Genomic DNA, 16,548 nt, shown 5'->3' on the forward strand with positions numbered 1-16,548 from the left:
CACAAGGGTGTCTTGCTTTAACAGAAGATACAGAGGTGGCTATAAGTTTTGAGTTGAGTTTAATTTTTAGGGAAGTGACTACACACACATCGATTTTGTGACATTAAATGAGAGTGAAATGTTGAGAATGCTATTTAATTGTGGACTCTCCAGAAGCCTGCAGCGGCAGAAATCCAGTTTTGGAAGCTACTTATAAAGACATTCTCAGTGTCAGCTAACCAGAATATATCTTCAGACGGGATATCTGTTGTTTTGAATCCAAGAGCATTGACAATGGCTTGAGGATAATGATAATGACACAAAAATAGTGGCAACTAACATTTATTTATGTTATCAGTGTCATGACATCACATGTCAGCTACTACATGAGCTTGGTAGATTATCACAACTAATCTCACAACAACTGCTTAGATTCTATTGTTGTCCTTTATGAATTAGAAACCTCAGGTATGAAGAAATTAAGTAATTCATCCAATCAGCACAGAAACCACACACACACACACACACACACACACACACACACACACACACACGCCCCCAGCTGATAAACAGCAGAATAGATTTGCTGATCTGGATCCTTTCTCTGAAATCATCAGCTAACTAGTACTGCCAAAAGAAAGATATTAAAGGGATATGATTTCTCTTGCCTATTATTCAAAATTCTGTCACAAGGAGGGTGTAGATAGGAGCTGGCAAGGGAAATAATGGCCAAAGTTTGGGTCCAGAAAGCCAACTCCTTCTAGCAAATCTAATCAGGAAGGGATTTATTATAAATTATTAAATGCATTGTAGACTCTTTGGAGCTCCCTCTCCCGAGGTTAGTAGTAAAGCCACATGGTAGTGCCAAAAATTATTGCTGCTGCCACATTAACAAGTTGAGAAAGACACTTTGATAACAGCTCATACAACTCCGGCTTGTTGCGGTGTCAGCCACACTTTCTTGTAACTAAGTTCCAGTATCAAATCTCAGGCAAGTACACTTGATTCATGCACCTGAATTGCATATGCATCCCTAGCTTCAAAGGCATCTAGAAATGTCACTCGGGCTTTGTGACGTCAGGAAGAGACTCTGGAAGATGGCTGGAATGAAGCCATCCACAGTATCCAGCACAGAGGGGAAAGCAGAGAATAGATGAGGCACATGTTGAATATAAAAAACATATTAAGGTTTTGAACATCAAAAAAAATTTTCCAGTCCATGGATTTGGCTCAGTGGTTCTCCCACCTGCCTCGCAAGCACAAGGGCCCGAGCTCGATCCCTGGCACTCCCTGCCCCCCCCATAAAACTTTACAAAAATTACAATTTCCAAAAAGTAGATGAAAACAGTACTGTGGAAGAGGTGATTTCCCCATCCCTGGAACTGTTGAGACAGAATCTGGTTGCAGAAGGGCAGTCCAACCCTCAGTGTGCCTTTCAGCTGGCCCACAAGTCTTCTTGACATGCAGCAGGTGCCAAGAAGAATAATAGCCTCCCAAATGAGTAGAAGAGGAATAAAAAGAAAAAGATACCATTCTAAAGGCAAAGACTTGATATATGACAATTTTCAGTTGCATTGCTTTTGATTAGTTAAATAAATATATATAAAATATTTAATCACCTAATATAGTACCTAACATGGTGGGGAGGGGGCTGAAAGACTTTATTTTGTTACAAAAGATCTTTCCAGCTAATTAATTTACTTATAAAGATGCTAACCTGAACCCCCATGTGTTTCTGCAGGAAAGCCTAATTAAGTAATAGAGCTCCTCAAGGGTCTAATATATACTCTTATACTCGTTTTAGACCAAACAACTTTTGTGTTTTTAAGCTTGTAACACCACTGACATATAGCTTTTGCGATTAAACAAATGTAAAATGAATACTTTCTGTATTTTCACCATAATTTTATCTATGCTGTCAGGCCTAAGAACTCAGGTATAATTTTCTCATGGCCCTCACTTTATAGATCCCATAGTCGCCGCCGCCTTTCTTTTCCAGTCTCTGATCTGTCTTATTTCAGATCCCGTTCTGCCGTTGTAAATTTTGAGCTTCCCAGAGTCTATCAAGATGGCTCAATTCTAGGACTCAAGAATGAATCTGGTTATATGCAATTCTATAAAAATCACTTGGCATCTAGTTCTAGATTCCAAGGGAAAAAAACCCTCAAATTTTCATTGAACTTTACCCATTTTCACTGTTCAATGTGTGGTCCAGGGAACCTCACTCTGGGGAGGCCCAGACACTCATGGATCTATGAGGTCAAAACTATTTAAATAGTAATATTGAGATACAATTTGTGATTTTTTTCATTCCCATTCTCTCGTGAGCATATAATGAGGTTTTCCAAAGGCTACACAGGGTTTGATCACAATGTTAACACAGCATAGATTTATTATTATTAATTATTATTATCCCATTCTCTCGTGAGCATATAATGAGGTTTTCCAAAGGCTACACAGGGTTTGATCACAATGTTAACACAGCATAGATTTATTATTATTATTATTATTATTATTATTATTATTATTATTATTATTTAGTGAATTAATATTTTTGTATTCTTTTAAACATTTCAAAAATGGTAAAGTTTAATGTATATAGCCCATGTGAACAAAACCACTTTGAAATCTTTCATGATTTTTGAGACATTCTATGATCAAATTGTACAAGAACCATTGCTTGCTGTAGGGCAATAATTCTCAACTATGGAGAAGGTGGTATTGTTCCTGTGTTTTAGAGATTTCTGAGGGAGTTTTAGTTGCCATAATGTCGGGAGGACACTATCATTATGTGGAAGCTAGGGATGGTGATGGTAAAGGCCCTACAGAGCATTAGCTAGTCCCCGTGTCTAGATGACTAGCATCAGACTTTGCTGTACTTTAAAAGTGTGTTTCATAATTGCCTAGATCACGTCCTGAAATACACATTGCTCACTCAAGCCTTGGGAATGGCCGCCATTTTACACAGTATACACCAAAGACCTTGGTGACATCCAGGCACTTCATGATCTGGTTCCCACACCATCCACCATATGTTCTGCTGATGTCCGCATTTCACACTGAGCCCAGTCCTTGGAGCCCCGGGCACTCGGAGCTTTTGGTCTAACTGGTTCCTCTTTCCAAATCACTTTGCTCCTGATAGTCACTTGGCTACTGCTTTACCCTTTTATCAGCCCTCATCTCTTTGACGAGGCCTCTTCCAACCAACTAATTATGGCGATGAACTGTGATTCTGGCCCCCGCATTCCTCAAACTCCTATTGCTACTGTCATTTTTCAGTTTTCCATTGACGTGTATTGCTCTCCAGCATATAATGTAGTCTACTTGCTAGTTATTTCCAACATTTATTCTTTTTTCCTCCTTATCCTTCTCTTCCCCACTGCACGTAAATTGTAAGAGGGCAGGGATTTTTCTCTTTCATGTTCACGTGGACTGGCACACAGTAGGCATTCAGTAAATATTTGTTCAGTAATCAGTGTTATCCTTTTGCTATCAACAGCTTTGTATTTGTTCTTCATTATAGTAGAATTCACACATTTATGAACTTTTGAAATTAGGTGTGAATTTTACTTTATTTTAGGATAGTAAAGAGGATATTACAGAATCATCAATATGAAAAAGAAAAGATATGTTAGAGGTAATAGCTTGAGAGCCATGACTCTAGGGTGTCAGTTTTCCTGCCACAGTGAAACCTGCTTCATGACTCAGTGAGAAAAGAGAAGCCATATTGTTATGATTTAATCCCAGAATCAGACTCAGTGGGGATCTGGTAATGAGTGTCAGTTAATGTAATTCTACCAATCAGATGTTTAAAATATGTTTAGGTCGGTCGATGAGAAAGACTAAGGTCAAAGCCTCATCTCCCATGGTAAGAAGAGGATTGGAAGATGTCTTCAACATACATTGCTTTTTTGTTCAGATGAACCCTATGGAATTCCCTCAACTGTAACATTGTTGGATATCTTGATTGAAATTCCAATTTTCAGAAAGGACAGATGGCAGCCTTGATTATAATTTTTTAAAAGATTAAAATATAGCCATTTGAAACTGTAGCAACTGAGGAAATTAAACCACAGAGCTTCATCTGTGCAAGGTGTATCCAAAATAAAACACCCCCATGGGTACGAATTGCATTCCGTGCCACTGAAAGCCTTCTGTGTTTTCAGAGACATGGCAACAAAGAGGTGATCACTGGGTCCCTTCCCAACAAACACATTTTTATAACACATCACACCCAGCAAACTGTGCCACTTGTCAGCAGCAAAATGATGTTGGACAGATCAGGATTAACTCTCTATTTTAGGAGCAAGGATATCACTCAGTGTCTTTGAGTGACTTTAATGCTCAAACCACAACACTGTGAGGCAAACTGAAGTCATTACTTGCCACAAAAACAGGTAGCAGGCAAGTAGGGGCATTGCAGACTTTCCCACAGTTCTTTATCGATATGTCAGGGTTGTGACCCCAGAGAGCAAGGGCTAAGAGTGAGAGAGAATTAGCCAGTCAGTGGACCCCATTGAACCCTTGGTGCTGTTTTGAAGACTGCTAGAAAAGATGCCCACTCAAGTTAATTCTGATGTTTTTATTGTTGTAAGAGTAGCTTTTCACCAAAAGAAGAATTGAAAAAACTCTGTCATAGATTTGGTTTGATGATGTAGGTTCTGTAATGTTAATTCCCTTGGGCAATTTATTCTTCCTATTAAAAATCAATAGCAAAATAAATCGCCTTTATTATTTAACTAGATTATGGATAAATGCTTCTGTCCTAACATAACAGTTTTAAATGTCTATTTTATTGAAGTTATGTTCCACATATCTGGGTTTTTGCATTACAGAGATTCCATCAAAGAGATATACAAGTAGATTTACACTAAATATTCCTGATCATAAACTGTTAAAATCCACTTTTCATGTGGATGTTGAACGGGGTGTACAATTGCCATAGACTGTTCAGGTCACCCCTCATCCCGGGAAGAAGTGTCACCCTCCTTTCCCCCTTCCCATCCTAGAGTTGTACAATGACATGCCTCCTCCTTATTGCTCCCTTTACACTCTTTGGTTACCTTTATTACAGCACCTACAACCCTGCATGATAATTGTGGATTTACATGTCTATCATGCCTACTAAGTTTTATGTGCATGAAGAGCTTCGCTACATACATCTTCAACATATTTATAATTCTGGGGTGAACAGAGCAGACACTCAATAAGTAATGAGTGCTTCAAAAGGCATTCCTATTTCTCTCTAGGAAATTGTCAACATGGAAAATTGCAATGCTCTCAAGGAAGGCTAATATTCTCTTCTAGCTATTGTGGCTATTAAAGCAATCAGTTCCACGGCTCCCACCCTAACCCAGCACTGCTGCAATTTCTATCTTCCATCCAAATCCAATGCTCCATTTTCTTGCATTGCTACGGAGAGGGATGAGCTTTTTTTTTCCCCCCACTATGATGGGAGTGAAAGACCTATTGATACCTGCCTTAGTCTCATGACAAAAATGAGTGAGAGAAAGATAAGAGATTATATAATTTATGTTGTCAGATATTAAGGCTTCTCGGCTAAAAATTATCAGAAGCAAAATACCCTTCAATTTTGGGTGCTGCCTTCTGGTCTTGCACTTGTAGCCTGGTGGTATTGAATAACATTACATGGGACTGCTTTCTAGCGCTCCCTGGAGCTTTGCAAAATATAGTACACTCATATAGTACTCCATCCTGTAATCAACCATACAGCTCAGGTCCTCTCAGCAAGCAGAACAGCCTATCACAGGGTATAAATGGAATAACATGAGGTGAAAGGAAGGAATAATTAGGAGGCAATTAATGATTCAGTCCATCAGTGGTATTTTTCTGATTGTTTTGTTTGTGTAAGTGGCAGATAATCATGCCTGCGAATTTTAGGAACTGAAAAGCCAGTCATTTAAATCATTATTTAGCAACCTAGATAAGCACATTAGCTATATTTAGCCAGTTCTTTAAAATAAAACCATAGCATATGTGTTTTAGTGACAAGTTTATAGAATTTGATATTGTATATTTGCTGTTACTTTGGGTGAAATTAACTGATCACTCTGTGGCAGAAAGATGCTTTCTAAATTAGTGAAAATTGTTAGTGAAAAATTATTAATGAAAAATAACTCAGTGTACCAAGACCTAATGTTGGCATTCATTGCTTATACCATAAAATGATAATTTTAGGAGGATTAAATCAATGCAAATTACACATAAAATTATTTGCTCTCTTTACCTAAGTTTTCCTTTGTCAGATTCTAGAAATGTCCAATCCGAGCATCTTGCTGAATGCTTTCTGACCTTAAAAATTAAATAGCTCAGCTAAGCTCAAGAAATTATTTTCCATCTACAAATAATAGCATCAGGGCATATTAAGTTGTTCAGTATCGACATCTGCAAATCTCGTTGGTTCTACCTTCAAGATGTATCCAGAATCCAACCACTCCCACCACCTGGGTTGTTCTAATTGCTCTCTAACCATTCACCCCATTTCCCCCGTTGCCTTCTATCTTATTCTCCAAAGAGCACCCATCAGATCGTGTCACTCCTCAACTCAAATCCCCCCCAAACTCCCTTTTTCACTTAGAATGAAAGCCATGTCCCTTCAGAAGCCAACCACTCTCCTTATACCACGCCATCCACACACCCAATCTGTCCCTCTAGTCACACTGGCTTCCTAGTTAGCCCTGACAATATCAGGTATGGGTGCTTCTCTAGCCAATCTGCGGTCTGTTCCTCTGGGAATCCCAGGGCTCACTCCCTTGCAGTGCTTGTTTCTCTGCCTATATGTCACTTCCTCAGTGAGACTTTTTCCAAAGTTCTTTTGCAATTTTTTTTATGGATCACCATTCCCTATCACGTTCCCCATCGTTATTTTCCTGTACAGTACTTACCATCTAAAACATCATAAAATGTATTCATTGTCTTGTTCAGTGGAAGTTCCATGAGATCAGGAATTTAAGTTGATTTATACACTGCTATGTCCCCAACGCATAGAACATTGCCTGGTACATGATGAGCAATATATATTTGTGGAATGCATGAATCTGTAGTCAAAAATACCAAGCTTTTCCTCTATATTTAGCCTCAGAACTAATAAAATAGGGTATAGTTATTGGGGAAGGCTTTGCCTAGAGGCTTACATTTAAATATATTTCAAAAAGTATTTGAGCTTGCCTTTATATGCTTGTAGAAAAACTCTATGGAAGAAAATAAAGTTATTGATGTGTCAAATAAAACCCATTACACTGTGTTTGCCTGCACAAAATATTCTTTCTGTACACTGTCTTCCATGGTGTGCATGTGTTGGAGGTGAGAATGGTTAAAGGTAAGAGGGGTGAAGAAAGTGTGGGGGGAGACAGATATACAGATCCTAAACCACAAATAGAGTTCTCACCAGACCTTAATGTCTTCCAGTTCTCTACTCTTCCCTGAAAATTATCCCCAAAACTCAAAATTGAGAAGACTATCGTAATGTTAAATTATGGAGTTATCCTGGGGTATATGTGGCTGCTCAACTAGCACACGTGTATCAGATCATTTAAATATAAAATTAATAAATTTAAATCAAAGTTGAGTCAAAGGTTTTACAGCTCAGTTTGAAAATCACCCCATGGAAAGTAAACACCCTACTCTATGGGAATATGCAGCTTATCTGTCACTGATGGCTAGTAAATTCCTTCCCATTAAAATTTAATTGAAAATCTTCAGTGATATTTAAGCTTTTGCACAAGTGTAAACTACTGTGACTACAATTCACAATGTATTTAAAACAATTATTCTTTATCATTAAAGTTAATAATATGCACATTAACCTCTTATGTAGTCTAAATCAATATTGTAGTTTAAAAGATAATGACCTCTGGACAGCTTTGTCTAAATATTGATTACATTGTCATTTGTATAAGGTATCAAACACTACATCCTGCACTAATAACATTAATGCCAGCCCTGTAGAGCCTCTGACTTTGTGGGTTCTTATAATAGAGGACCTGGCACTATAGAATTATTGAGAATATTAGAAAACCTAATGGTCAAATGGGTAAGATTTGGCTATGGCAGAGCCCAGAAGCTGAAAATAAATGATAACTTCTAAATCCTTTACTTTCAGTGAACAGAAAGTATACTGCTCTTCGACACACGGGTTGGTTGTTGATGTTGTTAAGTTTCAAATGGCAGAATTTCTTCTGCCTGAGAGGGTCTAATTTATTTTCTGGTGATTCCATAGGTATCTGGAGAGAAACTAACTGAACCTTAGGTTAAAATGTTGTAGTTCTGCAGTACCGCAGTTTTTCCAAAATAAACTTGCTTAGAAATTCCTGTTACAAGTTCCGTACCAGTGAATCCGTTGAGTTGAAAAATATGTGCAATATTAAAAGCACTGAACACTTCAAATAGTCACCTCAGAGTGAATAAAACACTGATTTAGAGATGGACAGGAACATTCTCTCTCATAATTGACAGTATAGAATTATTTTTGTTCAAAATTCAAATTGAAATCCTAGCTGTATAATTTGACGTCTTTCCCCTTTTTTCAGGTTCTAAATTGTTCTTTAATGCTTGCTAACATCATCTGGTTCCATCTAACTCTATTTTGATGCTTTTTTTTAAGTATTAAAGTTTTTCTTCACTTTTTGTTTACCGTAAAACTTTTTGGAAAAGCTTTAGTGTCATGATCATGACACTGTGAAGGTGGGTACTATTTATAATAAAAATGTTCACCCGAATCTTTTGTAGGTAAAAGTGACCCATTTTGTGTCGTAGAACTGAACAATGATAGGCTGCTAACACACACCGTCTACAAAAATCTCAATCCTGAGTGGAACAAAGTCTTCACATTGTAAGTAGCCGTTACGTTGAGCTCATTGCAGAACTGGTGCAAAATCATATTTCCTTTGAGGGTTGCGTGTGTGTGAGTGAGTGCATGTATGTTTGTGTGTATGTGTGTTCTTCACTGACTCACAGCTCAGTGTATCACACCTGCCTTTGCTAACAACCTTTGCTCAGCTTGTACCTTTCTGAGTGAAACCTGGGGAAAGGAATGAGCCATTTGTTTTCTTGTTTTGTTTCCATATACTTTTGTTTTTAACTGTGCTTTTTGTATGACTTAACTAAGGGTTTTGCTCCCATCCACTGAATTGCCATACTGCCTCTTCCTTTTATATTTTCTATTGAAATTCTTCCCAACTGCATTGACACCAAGGAGGACAAAGCTCTATTTGTTCTATTGCTGAAATCAGCAAACAATCCGGTCACGAATTCGGCAGATGCTTTAGTTTTGGTTTGATTCATTTTAGCACAATAAGAATATTAAGTATTGTCCTAGATACCAAAACACCCTTTGAGTTAATTTTCCTTTTGTTTTAATACGTTTGTAATCTTTTCAATCATGTGCTGTAAAAGCTGCCAGTGCTGCTACACTATAGTATCTCCTAAGTTCGTTTTTTTTTTTTTTTTTTTTAAACTGGGCTTTAGAAATGAACTCTAAACAAAGGAAACTCTCTAAACAAAAGTATTACTTAAAAGTTTTCTAACATAGTTTTATTTTTTGTACATGAAAAAACTGCTAAACTCCTCATTAATTCCTTCTAATGTCTCTGTTGAAGAGCCAGTAACTAATCAGCTTTAATTATGGGACCAATTTATTTTTAAGGAATTTCACATTTTTATAAAAGATGAAAGCTTGGTCAGGAGACTTGCACTCCTAAGAAGGTTGTGGAGAGTGTTTTTTTCTGGAATGCATAATTGAATGAATAGGTTTGATTATTATCAAAGCCATTAATTGATTGTGCCCTGATAAAGCCCCTTCTTACATGTGGTTGTGGTTTTTCAGTAATGAATATATTCTCTCTTTTTTTTTGCTTTCTTTTAATTCATGTTTTCTGGGTAAGCAGTTTGATCAAAGAATAAATGCTGTCAACAATTTGCACTTATTTTTCTAAGAACAAAAATATGAAGAGCTCTCCCAGTTGTTTATTAACATTCGTTGTCTATGGAACATGACTTAATTTCTGAATTCCAGGGTGGTAGAATAGCTATTAATGTTACATCTTCTCCATTCTGTTTTCTGTGTTTGTTCATTTGTATTATAAACATAATAGAAACTAAGTCACTGTTTTGGGGAGAGCTATAAACAAAAAGGAGATATCCTGTTATTATAAAAAAATAATTGCTATGAACATATGCAATGACTTGCTAATATCAATGTCGGTGTTTTATATGGCTATTGTGGGAAGGTATGATTTATTGCTAGCATAAGGATAAAGAAAAGTCTCAGAAATAACAGGACCACCCTATTGTTTTTTCAATAACTTATTCTTTGCCTATTTAGATGGGAAATTAAGAAGTTATAGCTTAAAAAATTACAGTGAGTTTCCAAGTTCCAGATAATAGCACTATCACTGTAGTCAACTAGGGTGAATTATGGGAAGTTCTATAAGATACCAGGCTACCCTGTGTATATGCAAATAACACACACACACAGACACACACAATCAGCTGGAGCTATCTATCTAAATTTTCAAAGCCATTCTTGTTCTTGTTTCCCACTGATGAAATCTTTTTTTCTTGCACGTATTTGTCATACAGCAACATTAAAGATATCCATTCAGTTCTTGAAGTGACAGTTTACGATGAAGATCGGGATCGGAGTGCTGACTTTCTGGGCAAAGTTGCTATACCATTGCTATCTGTAAGTTTTGTTCACCTGACACACTGTTCTGTGTTGCTTTAGCTCAAGGAAAAAAAAAAAACCCTCAGCTCTGTGTCTGTCATTTTTCAACCAAGGTCTGTAATAAGAACACTAAAAATTTTAACATACTCAATTCACGGCCATGTTGAATCCCATGATAGTTAATTTTTCCTGACAGACTTGATCCTGGTAATGAACAGGTACTTGTCAGAATTGCCACAGTTGTTTTGGGTTCTCTGTCAGTTTCAGCAGCTGGGGGTCAAAGGTCACCGAGGGAGTGTATTCAGTGGAGACCGCGAGACAGACGGCTGTCATGTCCTTTTCCCGCAGATTCAAAATGGTGAACAGAAAGCCTACGTCTTGAAAAACAAGCAGCTGACAGGGCCAACAAAGGGGGTCATCTATCTTGAAATAGATGTGATTTTTAATGCTGTAAGTCTTAACTTTGGCTTTTTTGTACTGCTAAAGAGTTCAGTTTCATGAAAGCTTTTGTTCCTGATTTGTAGAGAATTTCTGTCATTCCTCATTTTCTCTAACCCTTGATGTATCCTGGAGAATACGCTTCTGCCATGCCTGGCACACCCACACTCTCTGTTAGAGTTGGCGACTGCTGCTGTGTCTCCGCTCTGGCTGCTCCTGCCTGCCTAGGAACGGGAACAGCACACAAGTGCAACTGTATACATTTATATTTTATGAGCAAGGCAGACAGGACTTCTGAACTTTAAGTAATTACTGCAAATTGAATTGTGTGAAAAACGTGTAAACGTTTGTGATATATTAATTCATAACCGACACATGTGTTGATGCATAGGTGAAAGCCAGCTTACGAACGTTAATACCCAAAGAACAGAAGTACATTGAAGAGGAAAACAGACTCTCTAAACAGGTAAAAAGCAAGGAAAGACTAATCTCTCTGGGAAAACCTGATTATATTTGCAAAACGTCTAAGTAAATTCAAATAAATTTGGATGTAGGAAGGGGGGAAAAGGATGGAATTTTTGATCATCGACTTATTGAAAATGGCTCCACCCCCCCCCGTTTCTTTCCTTTTCTCTCCTCATTCTTTTCTTTAAGAGATCAAACAAGGAAAATACCAAACTAATAAATTGATGGGGGTGGTCAGGAAGAAAAGGGGATACAGTAGGTACTGCTCTAAATGGTTATGTAGTCGTGCATTAGCAAAAGAACGGTCATTTTGAACATAAAATACAGTTTGATTGCCATGGGGTGTGTAAATGAGGACCCGAAAGGCTGAGGCTCCAATCTGGGCACAGGACCACCCACAGGTATGATGCAGGTGTGTGTAAAGTGAGCTCCGAAGAAAGCTCTTCCCTCTAATCCAGGGAGAGGGGGCTCCATCTTTTCAGGGGAGCCTTCCTGTTAATTAGATTTTAACCATGATCTTGCAGAAGTGAACTTTCATTGGCATTGTTAGCTAAGAAAACAGAAAAATCAAGAAATCTGATTTTTCTATCATGAAGGATTTTTAAGCTAAGTCTGATAGAAATCAATTATAACTTTAACTGTGGCTTGATATCAAGTTAAGAAAGTGCTAAGCTACCTCTTTTGGAAAATGCTTACATCCTATTAACAGAGGTAAAATAAAATATATTTATTAAGGTTATAAAGTTTACTGCACTTATTTGCACCTGGAAATATTTGATGATTTCCTTCACCATTAGAAGCCTACACATTATTTTAATCTAATAAATTCACCAAAAACAGTGGAATCTTTGAATGTTTAAAAAGATGGTGTATATGTTGCAAATGTAGTATCTATCTCAAGAGAGATGCAGACTACATTTCTCCATGATTATAGATAAAAATAATAAACATTGCTCTTAAAGGAAGATGATAGAAACCAGGATAAAAACAAACAGGGAAACACTTTACTTTGCTTGAATGGAATTTCACCTTTAGAAAATTTGTTAAAACTGGTGTGTATACCCATGCATCTATATTTACACACATTTTTGACTATTTGATCTCTAGAAACTTTACATGACCACTTCTTTAAAATACCAGATCAGTACTGAAGTATATTTGGAGTGTCAAAATTTTAACCTATAGACATATAATTAGTCTGTTAGTACATTTGAATGTAATTTTTTGAACCGTTACCTAGTGCATGGACTATTCTTCTTACCAATGAAGTCATGCTATAGTTTTAAATTTAAATTATATCAATTTTCATATATCTTTTAATAAAAGATTTATTGAAGCACTTGGTTACTATAAATATTTCTCTAACTCCAAAATGATGGACACTGAGAAAATATAGGTTGAATATAATGTGAGGGGGGAGATAGATAAATAGGTAAATAGATAAGATATATAGCAAGGAAGAAATCCTACTAAACTGGTAAAAACATTTTGTTTTCTGTAACAAGCAATACTTGACAGGTTTTTCTCTAAGACCCCTAGTAAAAACATTCCAGGTTATCCAATACACTTTGAAATATCTTGAAGCATAAACCTTTACTGAGTCAGTCTTAAAAGCACAATAAGATTTAAGAGGGTTAAATTAATAAAAGTCCATAGTATGTAAGAATGTTTCAATCTGTTAGGAAAAATTTTTATGAACAAAGAAGCCCAGCCTCCATAATATTATTTTTTAAAATATATATATATATATATTTAGTTGAGAAATTGCTTTATCAGTCCATTCTTTCCAGTTTCCCCAGAAATACTTTTTTTTTCTAACTTGTGAGTCAAATTGTTTGATATGTTCTTGTGATTTTATTAACTTTCTGAATCCATTTTAAATCACAGTAAGCTTGAAAAATTTTGCAATATAGTTGATCATCTTTAGTAATGTAAATTCTCATAAAGTTCTCATTTTTCTTACAGCTGCTGCTAAGAAATTTTATCAGAATGAAACGTTGTGTCATGGTGCTTGTAAATGCTGCATACTACGTTAATAGTTGCTTTGATTGGGATTCACCCCCAAGGAGCCTTGCTGCTTTTGTGGTATGATCATACTGTATTACTTACATTGTTATTCATTAAATTCAGTAATTGTAGCTGCATGTTTCTGTGGCTATAGTAACAGTTATGTTGATGTGGCCATTTTAAAACTCCTATTTTAAGACTTGACTGGACAGATTTGCCGTGGGCAGGGACCTGATGGATTGTTCAAGGTCTGAGTCCAAGAATACATTCCCCGCCTCAAATTTCCGGAACGAGAGACATTGCAGCCAATGTATAATTTTCTCTGTGACAGTTAAAAAGTAAAACTTTGCATATTGCATAACTCTAAGCACCAATAGGAGAACCAAGAAAAAAATCTCCGTGTGAAAAATAATAATAGTAATAGTCCTGACCATCCTCAATCTGATTGTATTCATTCTATAGTTTTGGACTTTTTATTCAAAATAGGAACATCATAGGTAGTATAATGTCAGTTGGTAAAACTTTAATATGTGAATCAGTTGGAAGTGGATTTGACCTGTTTTAGAGATGTTTTATTATTTTTGAGACTTTCCGGTTTTTAAAAAGTCCTAAGTGAGAATTTGATCAATTCAAATAGTCTTCTAATAGTGTTCATCGTGCAGCCTTTCACTTTATTGAAAAAGTGCTGAGGAGACCACCTGGCAGAACCAGAAAATCCAAAAGATACTTTCCTTTATGTGTTAGCTGGGATCCTCTCCTCCCACATTATGTTTGCTTACTCGGGGTTTCAGTTTGAAGTTTAAGCGGAGCCTTGAAAATGTTTATTTTATTTTCATGTTTGTTAGGATAGAGGTACCTTTCAGGAGGAGCCTTAATTATAGTAACAAATCCACATTTTAGTATCACCATTCTCAGGAATGTATGCACATCTGTTTTGTACTCTGAGCTCTGTCCTCTTAGACCTTGCATGGGACTTTCGTTAATGCCTGAGAACATGAACAAAGAGTATGTGCGTCCCTTTGTGTTGTAAGTTACCAGAAAGTTAGGCTGCCTGCTTCCCATAGACATGGTGTTGTCTCCTCGAAGAGAGTCATTAAGTTTTAGAAAAAGAAATCTCCTTCCCTCAGTACTCTTTTAGTAGCTCTCTCACATAATACATATATCAGGGTACTGTGGAACAAACTATTCTGATTTTTCACCAGCATGCAGGCACTGGGATTTTAATGAGAAAAAATGATATTGGGTTTCTGTGTCTATTTTATATCCTTACTTCCAGGTTCTGTGAGGCCTTTTAACAGCAACAAAATTCCACTGAAAAGGTCATACTGCCATTTTTGATTCACTCCTTCCAAAGTCATTCCCCATAGCTGTTTATGAAATTTGAAAACAGAGAGATTTACCTAATGATATTGTTTGTTGAGGAACATTCATTTTGAATTCTTTAGCATTGCATTGTGTAAGTCTTCCTAAAATTAATCTGGCTTCTAAGTTTATACGAAGAGACTTATGTCAAATGAATTCAAGATGGCAGCCCTTTTTCACAATTTCCTTGTTTCTAAAAAATAATAAAAAAAAATTACAGGCACTAGAATTCTGAGAACCTTACATACATGTACCTGATATCACTTGAGTCATTTCGAGGGAAGAGGGACAGACTTCACTGGGAAAGAAATGTCTAATATCTCTCTTATCTGTCGGTCGGTGTGTGACAGATTCAGTCCTACCATGCACAAGCTGAACGCAAGAGGCTCACACAAAGAGGAGAGCCGCACAGGAGAGGTAGGGAAAGGACCTGCAGCCAGGGAGGGAGATCGAGAGGCCACCAAGGACAGTGCGAACTCACGTTAAGACTACTGTGGAGAAGAAACAATAACAGGAACTGTTTCGTTGGCAGGAGAGAAGGGGCTACACGGCCTTCTATTGAATTGATTGAAACAAAACCAAACTTTATTTATTTAGGCTTGAACAGGACGTCTCATGAGAATGGAGATCCTGCCTTTATCACCCTGGTACTCCAGCGTATCTGCAGAGTATCCAGAAGTTAGAAAGTTCCCGATAGGAATGGCTAAGTCAACTGACCAATTAATGAACCATTCACTCTGAAAATTTTTTTTATGTGGGGAAATTCACTCTTTAAAAATGCTTGATAAATGTTTACTCTAATAAAGCTCATTACGAAGCCATGATAGACATAGCTTAATACTTTTGCAGCAATTTTCCCTATAATTTCCATTTGAATTCTAAACTATTTCATAATCTTTTATCAGTCATCTGTTTAACCTCCGATTAAATTCTGATATGAAAAGGTTCTTCTATAAAAAGAAAAACTAACATCTATTAAGCTTTTACTATTTGCCAAGGAACTGTTTTTCACCTGCAGATGCATGCAAAATGCTTTCATTCATTAATGAATTTCATCTTTCCAGCATCTCATGAGGTAGATACTGTTATTTTCCCAGTATACAGAGGAAGAAACAGAGGCATAGCAAAGTTAAGAAGTTTTCCCAATGCCACACAGTAGATAGTATTTCTTTCCCAAAAGAGATTTTAGAATATATACCTTGTAATTTTCATATCTTTACAATTCAGGGAAAGAAACTGTATTAGGCTTTGTGTTCATCTTGTAGATATTAAATGATACATTTAAAAACGGAATATCTCAAAGATTCCCATGGCATAGCTGGAGGCTTTTTAGACCAGAGTAGTGAAAAGAACTGCTTTCCATTAGGAGGGAGTTTGAGCAGCTCTCCATTGTTGGGAGCATATTGTTCCCATCATGCCCTGTTGATGGATCATGGGTGTATTATTATAATATTGGTTCCACTTGGCCCACTTTTTCATAAAAGCAGCTGCCTCCCCGAGCACATGCATTTGTACCATTATCCGGCTTGGTTTTAGGCCCAGATTCGTCAACTTTAGAATGTTTAAGTGTCTTTTTTTTTTTTTTTCTATTCCATTTTCTTTTTTTTCTAATT

General features: G+C 36.7%; 1 protein-coding gene across 8 annotated transcripts in view; it reads left to right on the forward strand.

Annotated features, from left to right (window-relative positions):
• Positions 1 to 16,548, forward strand: part of Mctp1 (multiple C2 and transmembrane domain containing 1) — a 499,895-nt gene that overhangs the window by 341,076 nt on the left and 142,271 nt on the right. For all 8 annotated transcript variants that reach the window (XM_033767611.1, XM_019209437.2, XM_019209438.2 and 5 more), the window contains 5 exons: positions 8,728 to 8,830; positions 10,579 to 10,681; positions 11,012 to 11,113; positions 11,493 to 11,567; positions 13,532 to 13,651. In XM_033767611.1, the coding sequence (XP_033623502.1) occupies positions 8,728 to 8,830; positions 10,579 to 10,681; positions 11,012 to 11,113; positions 11,493 to 11,567; positions 13,532 to 13,651 (503 nt within the window). The remainder of the gene's footprint in view (positions 1 to 8,727; positions 8,831 to 10,578; positions 10,682 to 11,011; positions 11,114 to 11,492; positions 11,568 to 13,531; positions 13,652 to 16,548) is intronic.

Source organism: Fukomys damarensis, unplaced genomic scaffold (assembly GCF_012274545.1).
Source record: "Fukomys damarensis isolate Sample0158 unplaced genomic scaffold, DMR_v1.0_HiC HiC_scaffold_3, whole genome shotgun sequence".
NCBI lineage: Eukaryota > Metazoa > Chordata > Mammalia > Rodentia > Bathyergidae > Fukomys > Fukomys damarensis.